This window comes from Podarcis liolepis (genome assembly GCF_965112155.1).
Source record: "Podarcis liolepis genome assembly, chromosome: 5".
Lineage (NCBI taxonomy): Eukaryota > Metazoa > Chordata > Lepidosauria > Squamata > Lacertidae > Podarcis > Podarcis liolepis.
Window position 1 is genome coordinate 67,585,602 of NC_139556.1, and position 16,475 is coordinate 67,602,076.

Consider the following 16,475-nt stretch of genomic DNA (forward strand, 5'->3'; position numbering starts at 1 on the left):
TGTACGGTCATCAGTAATGATGCATTTCTTATGCGGTTACGTACTTATTCTTGGTCTAAAAGGAACTGCAAACAATGGCACAAAGAATATACTGTAATACAACATACTGCACAACACTTAAGATTCCTATGGCATTGGGAAGGATGTACTTCCATTCTCAATAGCCACTCTCATCAGCAACATTAGTTCCAAATCATTTCCTCAAAAGAATTTCACACAAGCCTACCATGTGTTGATTTGAAAGCCCGGTGTGGCTTTCTCCCGAGGGTGGCAGCTGTCACAGCACCCCCAGGCGGCAGAAATCAGGACTTGCTGCTCTGAGCGTTACACATTAATCCTCCTCTCTTTACACCATGGGTAGGCAAACTAAGGCCCAGGGGTTGGATCCGGCCCAATCACCTTCTAAATCCAGTCCATGGATGGTCCGGGAATCAGTGTGTTTTTACATGAGTAGAATGTGTCCTTTTATTTAAAATGCATCTCTGGGTTATTTGTGGGGCCTGCCTGGTGTTTTTACATGAGTAGAATATGTGCTTTTATTTAAAATGCACCTCAGAGTTATTTGTGGGACATAGAAGTTCATTTCTCCCCCCCCCCCAAAAAAAATATAGTCCGGCCCCCCACAAGGTCTTAGGGACAGTGGCCTGGCCCCCTGCTAGAAAAGTTTGCTGACCCCTGCTTTACACATTAAAAGGTCACTTGGTTTTTATTTGTTTATTTACCACCCACCTTTGATGGATGTTCTGTGAATGAAACAAGAAGATTCTTGTGAGTAAAAGGACTATACTTCACACCTGGGAAAGTACAATAGTTTCTACAGTTAACAGAATTCATTTGTAACTATGAGTGCCAGAGGCACTAGTTAACTATAGTATGATGACCAAATGGTAACTCCTACAGTTCTGAACATGCAAACCTTTATTATTATCATTATTCCATCCCAACCAGATTGTGGAGATATGCCAAAAGCCAACCTGAGGCTTGAATGGGGAGCCGGGCCAATGGCATGAGCACAACAGCTTTGCCACAGGCTGATGGAACTGGAAGTCAATGTAGGGGGTTATTCGTCCTCTGAGCTATGGCCATGCTGAGGTCATTATTATTATTTATAAAATTTGTATGCCGCCCTACACCAGTAGATCCCAGCCGGTTCACAACATAAAATTGCAATATTAAAAATACAAAATACATAATAAACAAGAACAAAAACAAACCAACAATTCCCATATTTAAAAGGGCACTGGGTGTCAATCAAGTGGTTGCATGAGAGCGTTAGAACACAAGGAGCTGCCTTATGCCAAGTCGGGACTACTAGTCCATCTAGCTCAGAACTGTCAACTATGGCAGGCAGTGGCTCTGCTTGGCCTCAGGGCCTTTACCATCAATTGCCGTCTGATCTTTTTAACTGGAGGTGCAGGTGATTGAACCCAAGACCTTCTGCATGCCAAGAGTGTGCTCTAACCACTGAACTATACCCCACCCACCCAAGAAACCCCACTGTCTAACAAAGATTCTTACATTCCACCAAGTATCCAATACAGCGTATCCTCCTGTTACGTACCGTCCTCCTTACGAATGCTTTGGGTAACGAGCTCCGCTTACCTGGAAGCGGATGCTCCTGGTTGCAAACTTTGCCCTGGAATGCAAGTGGAAGTCACGCGGTGGCAGCAGGAGACCCCCATTAGCGAAAGCACGCCTCACGTTAAGAACGGTTTTGGGTTAAGAACGGACCTCCGGAACGAATTACCGTAAGTTTGTAACTAGAGGTACCAGTGTACACGGATAGCATGTTCACCATCTAAGTATGGCTCATTGTGCAGCTAAATTATAACGTACCATCCACACACAAATGGGAGGTAGCAGGAGGCTTCAGGCAACACCAACATTCGGTGAAGTAGATATTCTTAAAGGGGGAAAGGGGGTGGTGGAAACCCAAACAGCCCAATGAAGACAGGACACATGTTCAGCAGTCACAGAACAGTGACCAGCTGTTAGGTGGCATTGATGAGAGTTGTAGCCTGAAACCTCTGAAAGGCACCAGGTTGAGGAAGACAACTTGAGCAGCCTTTTCCAACCCAGTGCTCCCTCTGGATGTTTTGGATTCCCAGCTCCCATCAACCCCAGGCAAACATGGCCAAGGGTCAGTAATGATGGGTGATGCAAGGGCCACAGGTTTCCAATCTCCGAATTAAGTTTTTGTAGAGTAAGAATGGGGAACCAATAAAGAAGGACTGCTTTGAAATGTAGAGAAATTGAGGTAACATTTTCATTACAGGTTTTATTTTTCCATGAAGAAAGGTAAAATGTTTCCCACAATTGGTTCAAAGCACAGAATACCCTCTTATCTTCTTCAGTGTCCTTGCAAATCCTGCAGCTGTTGATTTGTGTTTTGAATGTATGCAGCTGCAACAAGAAGGCAAGAGAAGCTGTCCCACGAATTTCCTCCTGAAAATTGTTCTCTTATCCCAAGTTCCACTCCTACACGTTGTATTCAGATAAGAACAAAGCCCTAAAAATGGGGAGCAACCAGAAGCTTTGAAAGAAAGAGCCTTAGAAAACAAATGTTGTCTTCTCTGCTTCTCGGATAATTCAGAGCTTGGTAGATAGATAATACTGGGAGGACAATTCAACTCCTTTACTATTTCTTTTGTTGGGGGTGGGTGGGGAGCAAACCTCCATTTCACATTGCAGTTTCACAATTTGCTTACAGCTCCTGTGCTAGACAACCTCCACGCAAAGGTCTCCTGATCCTGTTCTTCATAGTCACCTTCATGCCCCCTTCATCGGCAATGTCTTGTAAGGGTTTAGAATCCCTTTGGGGTCCAACATGGCCTTGAATTGCTGCATGAGAAGGACTGCCTCCCGGGGCTTACTGTAGTGGATATAATGCTTCTTCTTGAAGCCCAGACCGTGCTCTGCGCTGATACTCCCACGGTACTGGGAAGTCCACTCATACACAAATGGCTCAATAGCCTCCAGCAGGGAATGGCTGTAGGAATCTGCGGTGATGTTCAGGTGCAAGTTTCCATCTCCTGCCAAAGCAAAGTCCCAAATCGGTGGGTTTCAAAAGAGAAAGCAGAAAACACATTCAGTTACTGGGCATGCAGTGCAGTGACTCCCCCTATTTCCTCTCTTCATTCTAGAAAAGAGGGTCATTTTAAAATATAATGAAGATTATTCATTAATATTATTTGTCTACAAGCAAGGTAGACAATGTGGCGCCCTCTAGAAGTTGCTGGAATACAATTCCCATTATCCCACTGACCACGTTGGCTAGGGCTGGTGGGAGTTGTAGTCTAACAGTGTCTGGGGGGCAACACATTGGGTATTCATGGTCCAAGGGATTTCTAGAGGCCACGCTTCAGTAAGCTACCAGTGTAATAAAAAAGAATAAAACAAAAAAGAGGTAAAAACCACAGCTGAAAGCAAGATGCAGAACAAATAATAACAGATTTGTTCTGTTATTGACAGAGCAGTTAAAGACTAGCTCACACTAGGCACTGGAATGCCCATGGGGCACAAAATTGTATTTCCCAGTTGTCATAATGACATCACAGTTGGCACTAATTGAACTACCCTGGGGAGGCCATTCTGTAAGTCAGGTAAAGGTAAAGGTAAAGGGACCCCTGACCATTAGGTCCAGTCGTGGCCAACTCTGGGGTTGCGGTGCTCATCTCGTTTTATTGGTCAAGGGAGCCGGCGTACAGCTTCCGGGTCATGTGGCCAGCATGACTAAGTTGCTTCCGGTGAGCAGCGCACGGAAACGCCATTTACCTTTCTGCCGGAGCAGTACCTATTTATCTACTTGCACTTTGACGTGCTTTCGAACTGCTAGGCTGGCAGGAGCAGGGACCAAGCAACGGGAGCTCACCCCGTTGCTCGGTCCCTGCTAGTCCAAGCCCCTAGAGCAGGTGAGAGCTGAACCAAGGACTTCCTTATACAGCACTTTGCTATAAGAACCCTAAGTCCTCTCAACAAATGAAACTGACCTATCGAAATATGTATCTTGAAAAAAGAGCCATTGCACATCCCTTCGTAAACCAAGAAAACTTTAATTTTATTTTTATTTTTTAAAAAGAACCCTAAATCCAAATCAGTAAAGGCCATTTGTTTCCAAGCACATTCCAGCTTACCTAGGTGGCCATAGCCCACCACGTTCTTGGCACTGCCGCCCAGCCGTGTCCGCATGTCCGTCACCAGATCATAGAGTTTCTCCACAGGCAGCGAAATGTCGTATTTGTAAACGGATCCATCGCAAGTCAAGGCCTCTGTGATCCGTTCCCGCAAAGCCCACAGCGCCTGCAATGGACCCAAGCGGTGACTTGGATGGAAACGAAATGCTTTTGTTTTCATTCCACATGGATGGCTTTACAAAAGTGACCTGCTATCTAAACAGTTGGCTAAGTCATCTTGGATACTTAGGTGTTTATGTTAAAAGAACCAATTAATCTTCAAAGAATAATGAGCTTAGGCTAGCTTCAACAAATCACCAAAAGCTTATTTAGTGCTGGGCTGACATTATTTTGTCATTCCAATGAGCGATTCTGCAGCAGCTTAAATCTTCCTTTGCAGCATTCCAGTTGGACCAGCCACACACAAGTCTCAAGGGACATGTTTCAGCATTTGTCCTGATTTGTTTTGCATGGAGATTAGACTGCCAATTAGCTACCAGGTTAAGTTCAAGGTGCTGGTTTTGGTGTATCAAGTCATAGAGAGCTTGGGACCTGGAGACCTGAATGATCATTTCACCTCTTATATACCCAACTGATCACTGCACTCCTGCAGGTACCATCTTATCAGGAAGTCTATTCTGAACATTATAAGAACACGGTATTCCCTCTTGCGGCAGCTGCTCTTTGGAATCCCCTCCTTTAATATTAGGCAGTGCCGGTTCTACTGCCTTTTCGGTGCCTACTGAATACCTTCCTCTTTCAAGCTTTTTAAGCTGAAATCTATCCTAGTCTGCACCTGCCTTGGAATTAATTAATTAATTAGACAGTGTTGACTATTTGATGAATGCCTAGCAATTTGGGATAACTGGTGTATGCCACATACACCAATAGTTGCACATCCATTGGTACGCAGTTCAGATTCAAATCAGAGCCCCCAATGAAGCACAGTTAGGGAGAAATGGGAAATTACCTTTATTTTTTTATCTTCTGAAGCCAGAGTTCCCTCTACTACCAAACCAGAGGCCATGACATGTTCCAGGAAGTGACTCAGCTTTTCCTCATCATGGGCAGAATTGGAGCCTGAAGTCTCAATTAGCACATAGAAAGGACTTTCTGGAGTTGTAAAAGCAGAATCAGAAAGCAGACTGTCACTATCAGTTGCAACAGCTAAAAACCACACTATATTCACTGGAGTGACTCCTGCTGCACCACGCAGAAGTTAAGAAAACGGTGTTTCTCTTAAATTTTGGCTCTTTTAAAAGACATTTTCAGTGGATCCTGCCAACCTGCCCAAAATGGTTCAACCAAAGGACAGGAGGAGAAGGCCTTTTCCTGAAGTCACATTAGCAGCCATCTTATTTTTTTATCAAAAATCTGTTTCTCTAGTATTACTAACCTAAAAAAAATCCCCAAAGAAAAATTAAACTGCAGAATGCCTCCTCACATGACACAGTTTCCTGGCCTATATCCTGTTTTTACTAGACTAGTTGCCAAAATTCAGAAAAAGTGGAATTTGGTTTAAACATTTTGTTTCCAGATTCTCCTGCCCACACCTTCCTTAGATGGCTCTGTGAATTTGTGAAAATGGTAGAGAAAATTCAACTACATATGGTGTAAAAAATGCATAGGCTGGGTTATTGGCAGGGTTGGGGGTTCTTGCTGTTATTGATATTAATTGTTGGTATCTTTATTTTATATGTTATTATCATTTATATGGAAATGGATTCAATTTGGTTGTGTACTTTTTGATGTCTTATTTATTGTTTCTAACTACTTTTGTTATGTTTGTAATTATGTGTTTTAAGCCGCCTTGAGCATGGCTTCAACTATGGAAAGGTGCATACGGATAACATTATGTATGTATATATTGCTTGTTAACAATGTGTAAACATTGAATAAGCAGTTTAACAAAACCAGAAAAATATTGATGCATGGCAACATCAGGTATAATATGTGTGCACAGGTCCGAGCACAATTCAAAGTGTTAGTGCTGACCTTTAAAGCCCTAAATGGCCTCAGTCCAGTATACCTGAATGAGTGTCTCCACCCCCATCGTTCTGCCCTGACATTGAGGTCCAGCGCTGAGGGCCTTCTGGCAGTTCCCTCACTGCGAGAAGCCAAGTTACAGGGAACCAGGCAGAGGGCCTTCTCGGTAGTGGCGCCCGCCCTGTGGAACGCCCTCCCACCAGATGTCAAAGAGAAGAACAACTACCAGACTTTTAGAAGACATCTGAAGGCAGCATTCTTTAGGGAAGCTTTTAATGTTTAACAGACCACTGTATTTTAATACTCTGTTGGAAGCCGCCCAGAGTGGCTGGGGAAACCCAGACAGATGGGTGGGGTATAAATAATAAATTCTATTCTATTCTATTCTATTCTATTCTATTCTAAGACTACAAAATCCATGATGTAGCGTGAATGTGAGCAATGAATGCATCCAAGATTACAGCGGACAACTGAGTAGCAAAAAGCACAGAAAGCACCTAGGGAACCTGTACATTTCAATTCAACCATTTGAGTCTATTCCCCCACCCTCCCCAACAGAATCAGTGAAGGAATAACTCCTGTGAATTTTGCATATGGCTAGCTGGTACCTGAAACTGGGTTGGTTAATTTGAGGTGTTGCTCAACCAGCTTCATGCACTCGTTGTCCATGAACTCATAGGCAGACAGGATTTCTCCCAGCATGCCCTTGCAGAGAGTGAAAGTTTTCAGGACCTGAGAGAAACTTGGACAACCTTTACACAAAGGAAAACATAAAACAATGAAAAAACAAAAAACTACTAGGAGGAAACATGACATCACACCTATTCACATCAATAAGCCTTCTAGAAAGGAGCCACATATGTGTGAAACTGTAAAAGATGAAAAGGACAACTTATTTGCTAAACACAGAACTCTTCCCCCACCACCACCACACACATTCTTCAGGCTGGAGGCTTCCATGCTGCAAAACAACATTAACAGCAGCTTTAGGAATGACACCCATAAAATAGCTTAAGGCTGCAATCCTAACCCCACTTACTTGAATAAGACCCATTGAATGTAATAGGAATAACTTCTGAGTAGACCAGGTTAGGATTCGGCTATAACTTATTTACAGTTCCTTGGCACAGTGAATTTATTAAGAAAGTATGATGAGCCTGTTGAATCGGCCATCCTACCTAGCCGCCTAAATTTTGCTTCCAGGACCTCATGATTACATTTCCCCATGTTGTTGCCAACACGTCCCACAACCACTGACTCCTCCCCAGCGTTGTCCACCAGGCTAACTGGGCGGCAGGCAATATCTGCAACCTTTGGGCCAGGCAGGCAATTCACCCTGCTGCCTGTAGGGCCATCACACACCCTGATTTTAAGCTCAGCCCTGAACTATTCCAGACATAAGTGAAAAGTGATCTGCTGGTTACGTTAACTGCATTTTCTGCTCTTACACTGCTGATTGTGCCAATTGCTTTCTCTGTTCTTATCGCAAACCTTTCCCAATATGCCAGTCATCATATTCAGTGGAAACAAAATATAAATATAACCAATTTGTCTTCGAGGGCTGTAACAGTTTCACCATAAGCGGAGTTGTGTCCAAGTCTAGTCTTGCTAAAATACCACTAGGTAAAGGGACCCCTGACCGTTAAGTCGAGTCGCAAACGACTCTGGGGTTGTGGCGCTCATCTCGCTTTATTGGCTGAGGGAGCCAGCGTACAGCTTCCGGGTCATGTGGCCAGCGTGACTAAGCCGCTTCTGGTGAACCAGAGCAACACACGGAAATACTGTTTACCTTCCCGCTGGAGCGGTACCTATTTATCTACTTGCACTTGGACGTGCTTTTGAACTGCTAGGTTGACAGGAGCAGGGACCAAGCCATGGGAGCTCACCCCGTCGCGGGGATTCAAACCGCTGACCTTCTGATCGGCAAGCCCTAGGCTCTGTGGTTTAGAGCACAGCGCCACCCATGTCCCAAATACCACTAGTAGTTACAAATAACACTTCTGAAAATAGAGAGGAGAATGGCTCTTACCAAGAAATGCCAAATTCACAGCCTTGGGTTTTCGTGGGCAGAGAATGGAAACTGCTGTAATGACGCCCAAGGTCCCCTCAGACCCAATGAACAACTGCTTCAAGTCATAGCCAGTATTGTCCTTCCGCAAAGATGCCAAGCAGTTCAACAAAGAGCCATCAGCCAGAACCTGGAAGAGGACATCCTTAGATAATTCCTTGATATATTTGAGAGGGTCTGTGTTTTTGTTTTTTAAAAAGGCTACAATAAGATTAAACGTAACATTTTAAATTACCGTAATTTTCGCTCCAAAACACGCACTTTTTTGCTCCTAGAAAGTAAGGGAAAATGCTTGTGCGTGTTACGGAGCGAATGCACGGATCGGAGCCATGGCTGCCGTCAGTCAAGCAAAGCGGGAGCCGTTTACACGCTCTATGAGGCTCTCGCTTTGCTTGCTTTAAAGCGACCTGGAGCCGGGAAGGAGGGAGGGAAGGAGAGCCATGGCAGCAAAGTGGACACGGAGGAGGGACAGACGCTAGCAAAGGTCTGCGGGCTCTCTAAACAGAGCAATGAGGCTGCAGAGGGACAGCAAGAAATATAAAATTTAAGCAACCAGCAGCAAAATAAAACCAACCTCTAGGTCTGAGCCACGCAGTGAAAACCAGGAAGTAAAAAAAAAAGTCTGGGGATGAGGGAGAGGGGAAAACTTCGCAAATCCCCCGCATCAGGACGGAACAGCTTGTTTTCATGCAGGATAGATTTGAGCATTGTCTGGGTCCTAGTGCCCCTATCTCTTTTTTGTGCTCCATTCTATTGCTGCTGGTGGCTGCTTATCACTCAAGCTGCAAGGAGGAGCGCTTTTACACAGCTAATGGCAAATCCCCTGCAATCTAAGTCCTCCTCACTTGCTCAAATCTGTTCTGCCTCAGAACAAGGAGCGGAAGGAAAAGACTGCAAACTGTTAAATGGAAAAAAACCCAGGCACAGGGCAAATACCTTAAGTATACCTTTAAAGCAACAGTGCTCTTTCCCTCCCTCCTCCCCGCTCAGCTCCCCGAAAAGCTCCTTCTCCACACACCCCCACTCTGCTCCTTGTCCCTTGAGTGCTTTTCCTTCCCTCCCGACTTAAAACGTGGTTACAAAGCACGGATCCACATGGATCCTCAGGATTTTTGCACTGGGTCACCCCAAATTCACCATCAGATCACATGTCTGTGGCCACAGCATGAACCACAAAAATCATACATCCACTGTTTCATTTAGAATATTTTTTTCTTGTTTTCCTCCTCTAAAAACTACGTGCGTGTTATGGTTGGGAGCATGTTATAGAGCGAAAAATACGGTAATTAATTAGTTGCCATCACACAGAATATTTCAGGAGGGAACTTTTTAAAAAGACAACACAGTAGCAGAGTTGGATCTGAAACGGAATGAAGAGATTACAATTCAGTAATTAACAGTATGCGCATCTGAAGTGGGAGTGAAATAAATAAATAAATAAATAAATAAATAAATAAATAAATAAATAAATAAAAGTAATAATAATTTATACCCCACCCATCTGGCTGGGTTTCTCCAGGCACTCTGGGCAGCTCCCCCAAAAATATTAAAAACACGATAAAACATCAAACATTAAAAACTTCTCTAAACAGGGCTGCCTTCAGATGTCTTCTAAAAGTCAGATAGTTGTTCATCTGATGGGATGGCGTTCCACAGGACGGGCGCCACTACCGAGAAGGCCCTCTGCTTGGTTCTCTGTAACCTCACTTCTCACAGTGAGGGAACCGCCAGAAGGCCTTTGGACTGGACCTCAGTGTCCAGGCTGAATGATGGGGCTGGCTAACATTTTGGGGTCCAAGGACCAAGTCACCACCTTCCCACATCTCCAGGGGACCATGTCCCAGTGGGGCTATGAAGTGGGCATGGCTACCCACAGCTAGCATACACACACCACAGCATGCGCACACATACACACCAGTGTGTGGATACACACATGATATCCACATTGGGGAAGATATGCAGGCAGGCAGACAGGTTCATGCACAGGACACAGATACAATTTCTCCCTTCGCAACTGCTCATGTGAACAATCACCTGGTGAGTGAGGAGGAGGAAATAACCTGTATCCCGATGGTGGTGTTCAGTAGGCAGAGAGGTTGAAACCTCCCCACCCAGCTCAGCGGCATGATGAGGATGAACATCTGCTGATGTCCTGGACTTCCCACCCATGTCTGTAGCGTATCAGGTCAAGGGGGCTGATGGGCCACCAGTTAGGGCTTTGTGGGCCTCTAGTTCATCCCTCGAATGGTCAAGGACAAGAAGATGATAAAATACGGGAAGCAGCTTTCAAAGTTTCATCTTACCACTTCTAGTCCTAGGACTGTCCCTCGCAGAGAGCCGTAGCGCAGGAGACGCAAGCCACCGGCATTTGTAGCCACGTTCCCTCCAATGTGGCAACTGCCCTTTGCTCCGAGGTCAAGCGGCATGATGAAATCCAGCTGCTCCAGGTACTGGTTGAGGTTTTCTAAAATGCAGCCAGCCTGGCAAACAAGGATTCCTGAAAAATCAGTATCCAGTTACAGTCTGAGAAACGGATGCAAACTTCCTTTTTTGTTGGCATAATTTAAACCCAAGGAGATCTACTGTCTGTCAGAGGGGGATCAGAGGCTTTGTAACGAAGCAACATTATCCACCTCCCACCCCAAACAGCCTCAGCATCAAGGATCTGTGAGGTGGGTTTTCTTGTTTGTTTACTGGCACCATTGTCCAGTTCTTTCATTTAATGCCAGCAACACAACCAGAATTACACTTCTTGCTGTCCAGATGTTATTTCTGGCTTGTGCTACTAGGCAATGACTTCCCAACACTTCTGAACAGAAAACCACCTCTGCTTCCCCTTTATTTGAGCTTACATCCCATTGCTATTGGCAGAGGGAGGAATCAGCTCTGCCATTCAGGGTTCAAGAACCTCCCATTTTGTCCGCCCTGATGGAAACTCTTAAGACAGGGTTGAGGAATCTGTTTGCCCTCCATATGTTTTTGGAGAGCCAATGGCCAGGGATGGTTGGAGTTGCAGACCAGCAACATCTGCAGGGCCACACTCCCTACTCCATAATTTAGGAGAATGGCAATCTTTAGAGGATGATAGCATAGCCATTTTCCCTGCCCTGGGAAGATATATTTACCAGAAACGTCGTCAAAGCTGATGATCTGGTTCATAAGAGCTGTGGAGAGAATGATCTCATCAAAGACAGGGACGCTGCCCCCCACGAGGCCAGTGTTACCCCCCTGAGGGTTCACAGCCAAGTTCCTCTCATGGCAGTACCTGAAAGGGAACACATTTTGCCCATGGGGTCTTGTTCCTAAGGGCATATTATAATGCCTTTGAAAAGGCGATCCTAGTGAAACTAAAGTATTTTTTTAAGATCAAAGTTCTAGACTGACTCAAGAGTAAACTTGGCTGCTACTACTCAATAGTTTTAAAATGCACACTAATCCCATTACTGCAGTAAGACTTCAAATAGTGGGTTCAGATCCAAAATCCTAAAGAAAAGGAAGGTGGCACGCAAGTGTAAATTAAGTGGTACACACAAAGATAGCCGGTGTGATGTGCTTGCAGTTGTGGCGGTAGTAGTGACTGGGTGGGTGGGGGAGTCTGGCAAGGATCTTGGAAATGGATGCAAGCTGTCTTGCATGTGCTCTCAAGTTCACGCTTTTTGCCACATGATTGTACACCTATCTACCTGCTTGTGTGAATGAGCCCTGAGATGCTATGCATCCCTTTAACTCAGGGGTGGGCAACTAGCTCACCCTTAGTTTAATTTCATGGAGTTTTCACTTAAGCACCATACAGATGGCAAGGAGGGGGAAAACAAGTGGAGAGGGAGAAAAGTGCATAGGAAAAGAGACTAAGAAAAAACTCCTATAGTTTTTAGATTCAGAGTACATACACGTTAGGAACCATATTCTATTTGAAATCATCTCATCTATCGTCAATTAACTTATTTAGTAATACAGTGGTGCCTCGCAAGACGAAATTAATTCGTTCCGCAAGTCTCTTCGTCTTGCGGTTTTTTCGTCTTGCGATGCACGGTTTCCCATAGGAATGCATTGAAAATCAATTAATGCGTTCCTAGGGAAACCGCCTTCAGACCATGTCCGGGGACAGTGTGTCCCCGGACCTCTTCTGAAGGCTGGGGGGGGACAAGGGCTTTTCTTCCCACCCCCAGCATTTTAAAAAACCCCGGGACAGCGGAGGACTTCTCCGCTGTCCGGGTGATCTTAAAATGCTGGCGGGCGGCATTTTAAAATCGCCCCGGACAGCGGAGGACTTCTCCGCTGTCCGGGGCGATTTAAAAGCCCCTGGGAAGGCAGGCAGGGGGGACAAAGACTTTTGCCCCCCGCCAGCCTTCAGAAGAGGTCCTGGACCTCTTCTGAAGGCGGGCGGGGGACGAAAGTCTTTGCTCCCCTCCGCCTGCCTTCAAAAGGTGTCCCCGTGGCGGCGGGAGGTGTCCCCTGCCCCCCGCCCGGCTTCGGAGCACCGGGAGAAGCGATCTCCCCGCAGCCCCTTGCTGCAAAAGACGTCCGGGGGCAGCGGGGAAGAAGCGCTTCTTCCCCGCTTCCCCCGGACGTCTTTTGCAGCAAGGGGCTGCAGGGAGATCGCTATCTCCCTGCAGCCCCTTGCTTCAAAAAAGAAGACCTGCTGTCCCCGGGGCAAGCTTCGTTTTGCGAAGCAAGCCCATAGGGAAATTCGTCTTGTGAGGCAACTCGAAAACGAAAAAACCTTTCGTTTTGCGAGTTTTTCGTCTCGCGAGGCGTTCGTCTTGCGGGGTACCACTGTAAAAACAAAAACAGAATACCATATTTATGGAGGCATTTTTTTTCAGTTTAGCTAACACACTAAAGGCTAAGATTTGCTCTTTGTTACTCTAGACGACAAGACTAATGGGATGGGAGGAAACAGTGGGGAAGCAGATTCCCACTAACAGCTGAATAAACTTCCTAATAGTAAAAGCTGCCAGACAGGAGAACAGACCACCTTCGAATGTGATGGACTCTCTATATCAGTGATGGCCAAACTTGGCTCTCCAGCAGTTTTGGGACTACAACTCCCATCATCCCTGGCTAACAGGACCAGTGGTCAGGGATGATGGGAATTGTAGTCCCAAAACAGCTGGAGGGCCAAGTTTGGCCATCACTGCTCTGTATGATTCAGCTGCTGCTCACAGAGAGAAAAGGAAGGAAAGAAGGTGAGTACAGTCATACCTTGAGTTAAATGTGCTTCGGGTTGAGCGCATTCAAGTTGCGCTCCGCGGCAACCCGGAAGTAACGGAGCGTGTTACTTCCAGGTTTCGCTGCTCACGCATGCACAGACACTCAAAATGACGTCGCGCGCATGCGCGGAAGCGGCGAAACCCGACCCGCGCACGCACAGACCCACTGTCACGTCTTGCGTTCCATTCGGGATGCGAACGGGGTTCCGGAACGGATCCCGTTCGCATCCCGAGGTACCACTGTACAGACTTCTCTTTAAAGAGTACTGACCTAACGCTTGTACTGTGTGTTCATGTACCTCTGTCTATCAGAGTGGATACAGAGAGAGACACATAAGAAAGGACTCTGAGATACCATCATATGATTCCTGAATATGACTCATAGTGATGAAAAACAAGATAATATACAGTCATACCTCATGTTACATTTGCTTCCTGATACATTTTTTCAGGTTGCGTCCCGCGGCAACCCGGAAATACCGGAAAGGGTTACTTCCAGGTTTCGCTGCTCGCGCATACGCGCAAAATGATGTCACACGCATGCGCAGAAGTGGCAAATTGCAACCTGTGCATGCGCAGACGCGCCGCTGCGGGTTACGTTCTATTCATGTTGCAAATGGGCCTCTGGAACGGATCCCGTTCGCAACCAGAGGTACCACTGTACATATCTTAAAACATGGGTGAGCAAGACAGAAGTAAGGCAGTCTGCTAAATACCGACATCTCTAACGCTGTTTATTGAGTTCACGGAAACACAATTTTTGTGTTACCTGAGAATCTCAGATACTTCTGCTGTTGTCCGTGGCTTCAACAGTATTTTACTGCAGCCTGTAATGTAAACAAGATGTGAGAACATTCATTTGAAACTTGAATATAAGCTCGCCCACAATACGCTTTCCCCTACCACCACCCCCAAATAAAAAAACACCTGTGCTGGTTAATATGGCTAAAACTTCATGTGCATGTAGTAAAACGTACATTGCAGATTTATAGCCTAAAGGGGAAGGGCTGGAGCTCGGTGGCAGAGCATGTGGTCCAGGGTTCAGTCCCCAGGTGATGCTGAGAAACACTCCTGCCTCAAACTCTGGAGAACGGCTTCCAGTAAGTACAGCCCAGCTTTCCCCAACCTGATGCTCACCAGGTGTTTTGGCTACAACTCCCATCAGCCCCAGATAGCAGAGCCATGAAATTTGTAGTCCAACCCAACTGAGCTGGTGTAGAAAATACTTAAAGCAGTTTGCCAAAATAACGTACCTCTTACAGACTTCAGCCAGTCCACATTGAAGAGTTTCAGTTCATCTAAATCTGTGATGACTCTGCCAGGCATAAGGTTTTCAAAGAAAGACACATCAGTACTGGAAACATGGGCAAAAGGAAGCCTCTGCACCCCATATCGCTCACTGGTGAGCATCACTTCCTGGAGGTGAAGCTGGGTAGCATGCAGACATCTCTTGGGCAAGTGACTGATGCTCCATCGGATGGAAGGCATGATGAGCACTTCTCTCTTCAATGGCCCCGTTCCTTCTTTCTTGAGTTTGGACCAGGGGGACCCACATGTCCACACATTCAAGGCTTTTCTCTGGCATCTGATCTGCAACCTTGGTAAGGACCAGCGGTGTCTAAACGGGAAATGCCGGACAAGGCTGCAAACAACAGCCATGAAGAACCTGAAATGCAAAAGCAAAATAAACACCCAGTTTGATCAACTTCCTCTGAAAGGCACTCAACTCGATTTATTTTATTTTCAGCTATCTCATTTTATGGGAAAAGAGAACTCCTTCAGGAAGTGAAAGATCACGTTCATGGGTAGGATAGCTGCAGGACACAGCACTTAAGAAACAACACAGAAGGAAAGCATAACCCTCTTGTTTCTATACAACCTTTATCAGCCCCAGCATCAAGCATGACCAATGGTCATAGATGCGGGGAGCAATATCTGGAGCGCCAGAGGCTGCCCTTACCTGCCGGATTTATGTATAAGGTAAACAAGCTATAGCTTAGGGCCTCACCCTCTTGGGCCCCCCCAAAAAATTAAAGGAAAAAACAACTGGATGTACATTTCCAAAATATAAGATAAAAAATAAATAAAATAAAACCTACCTACAGCAACAGTGTTTTGTGTTGTGTAGGCTCCTATTTGTTATGTGCAAATGGCTTTAGATACCTATTAGGTCCATAAATTACCATATAGCATATATTCAACACAAAAAACAGTGACAATTTGTTGTTGACAAAGGACAGCTGGACATATACCTTCAGTATATGTTACCTTCAGTAGCTTAGGGCTCATCAAACCTAAATGCGGCCCTGCCTGCCCTACTCAAATTCAGCCGGTAACTGAAGCAAACGCAACTGAAACAACTGCTGTTGCTTCTCTGCTTCCACTTCCCTCTCCTCCTTTGTCTGTCTCCTATATTGAACTTTTAAGATCGCAAGCATTCTGGCACAAGGAGGTGTCCTCTCCTGCACTCTTTAACTGCCATGCACTTAGCTGGCATGTATTATAAGCCAGTTTATATGTATGTATATATATATTTGTTTATTTTGCTGTAACGGATTGGCATGGCTGTTTCCTTTGTGAAGTTCCATTAGGCATGTTATTATTGGCCGCGAATTATCTTGCGGTAAGAGAAGGAAGCCTCATGTCCCTCAAATTCACTGTTTGGGTGCAAACATAAAGTGAACGCGATGGGTGTCACAGCAAGACGCGGTGTCAGACCTAGATTCGCCCCTTTGCCTGGAGCCGATTCTGGTGTTTAGGACCGAGAGGGAAGTGCAGAACCAGGCACCGCTAGGCTCCGGAGAGCATGCAGCTCTCTAGAAACCGGCTGCAGCCAAAGACGTTGCCAAGCCCAGAAACCACCGTCCTTGCAGTCGCCCTTTCTGCGCTCACCTTGAACGGGGCCCACGGGATCTCGCGCACTTCTCGGTAGACAGCTCCGCTCGCTTCTCCCCCTCGTGCTCTTTTCCGGACCAAACAGAGAAGAGGGGCGCCCTGTGGGCGGAGCCAGGAGGCAGGCAAGGAGCGGGGCGGAGG

The 16,475-nt window shown here is 45.9% G+C and overlaps 1 protein-coding gene across 7 annotated transcripts; it reads right to left on the bottom strand.

Annotated features, from left to right (window-relative positions):
• Nucleotides 1–2,263: 2,263 nt before the first annotated feature.
• D2HGDH (D-2-hydroxyglutarate dehydrogenase) lies at nt 2,264–16,432 on the bottom strand. Of its 7 annotated transcripts, none has more exons than XM_083506471.1 (10): nt 16,332–16,432; nt 14,693–15,105; nt 14,209–14,266; nt 11,352–11,491; nt 10,530–10,723; nt 8,188–8,356; nt 6,767–6,910; nt 5,143–5,285; nt 4,134–4,299; nt 2,264–3,032 (listed from the first exon to the last, which is right to left on the bottom strand). In XM_083506471.1, exons 2-10 carry the CDS (start codon nt 15,096–15,098, stop codon nt 2,770–2,772), a joined length of 1,683 nt encoding a protein of 560 aa, XP_083362597.1. In that variant the 5' UTR covers nt 15,099–15,105; nt 16,332–16,432; the 3' UTR covers nt 2,264–2,769. The 7 variants fall into 7 exon arrangements, with proteins under 7 accessions (XP_083362597.1, XP_083362598.1, XP_083362600.1 ...); XM_083506472.1 differs by having other exon boundaries at nt 11,352–11,390; nt 16,332–16,393; XM_083506474.1 differs by having other exon boundaries at nt 10,530–10,706; nt 11,352–11,390; nt 16,332–16,392.
• Nucleotides 16,433–16,475: the final 43 nt, after the last annotated feature.

Coding starts and splice junctions, on each gene's coding strand:
- D2HGDH (XM_083506471.1), bottom strand. CDS start 15,098: ATGGCTGTTGTTTGCAGCCTTGTCCGGCATTTCCCGTTTAGACACCGC. Junction 6,911..8,187: donor TGTGAATTTGGCATTTCTTG/GTAAGAGCCATT, acceptor CTTTGTGTAAAG/GTTGTCCAAGTTTCTCTCAG. Junction 4,300..5,142: donor CAGAAGATAAAAAAATAAAG/GTAATTTCCCAT, acceptor GGTCCATTGCAG/GCGCTGTGGGCTTTGCGGGA.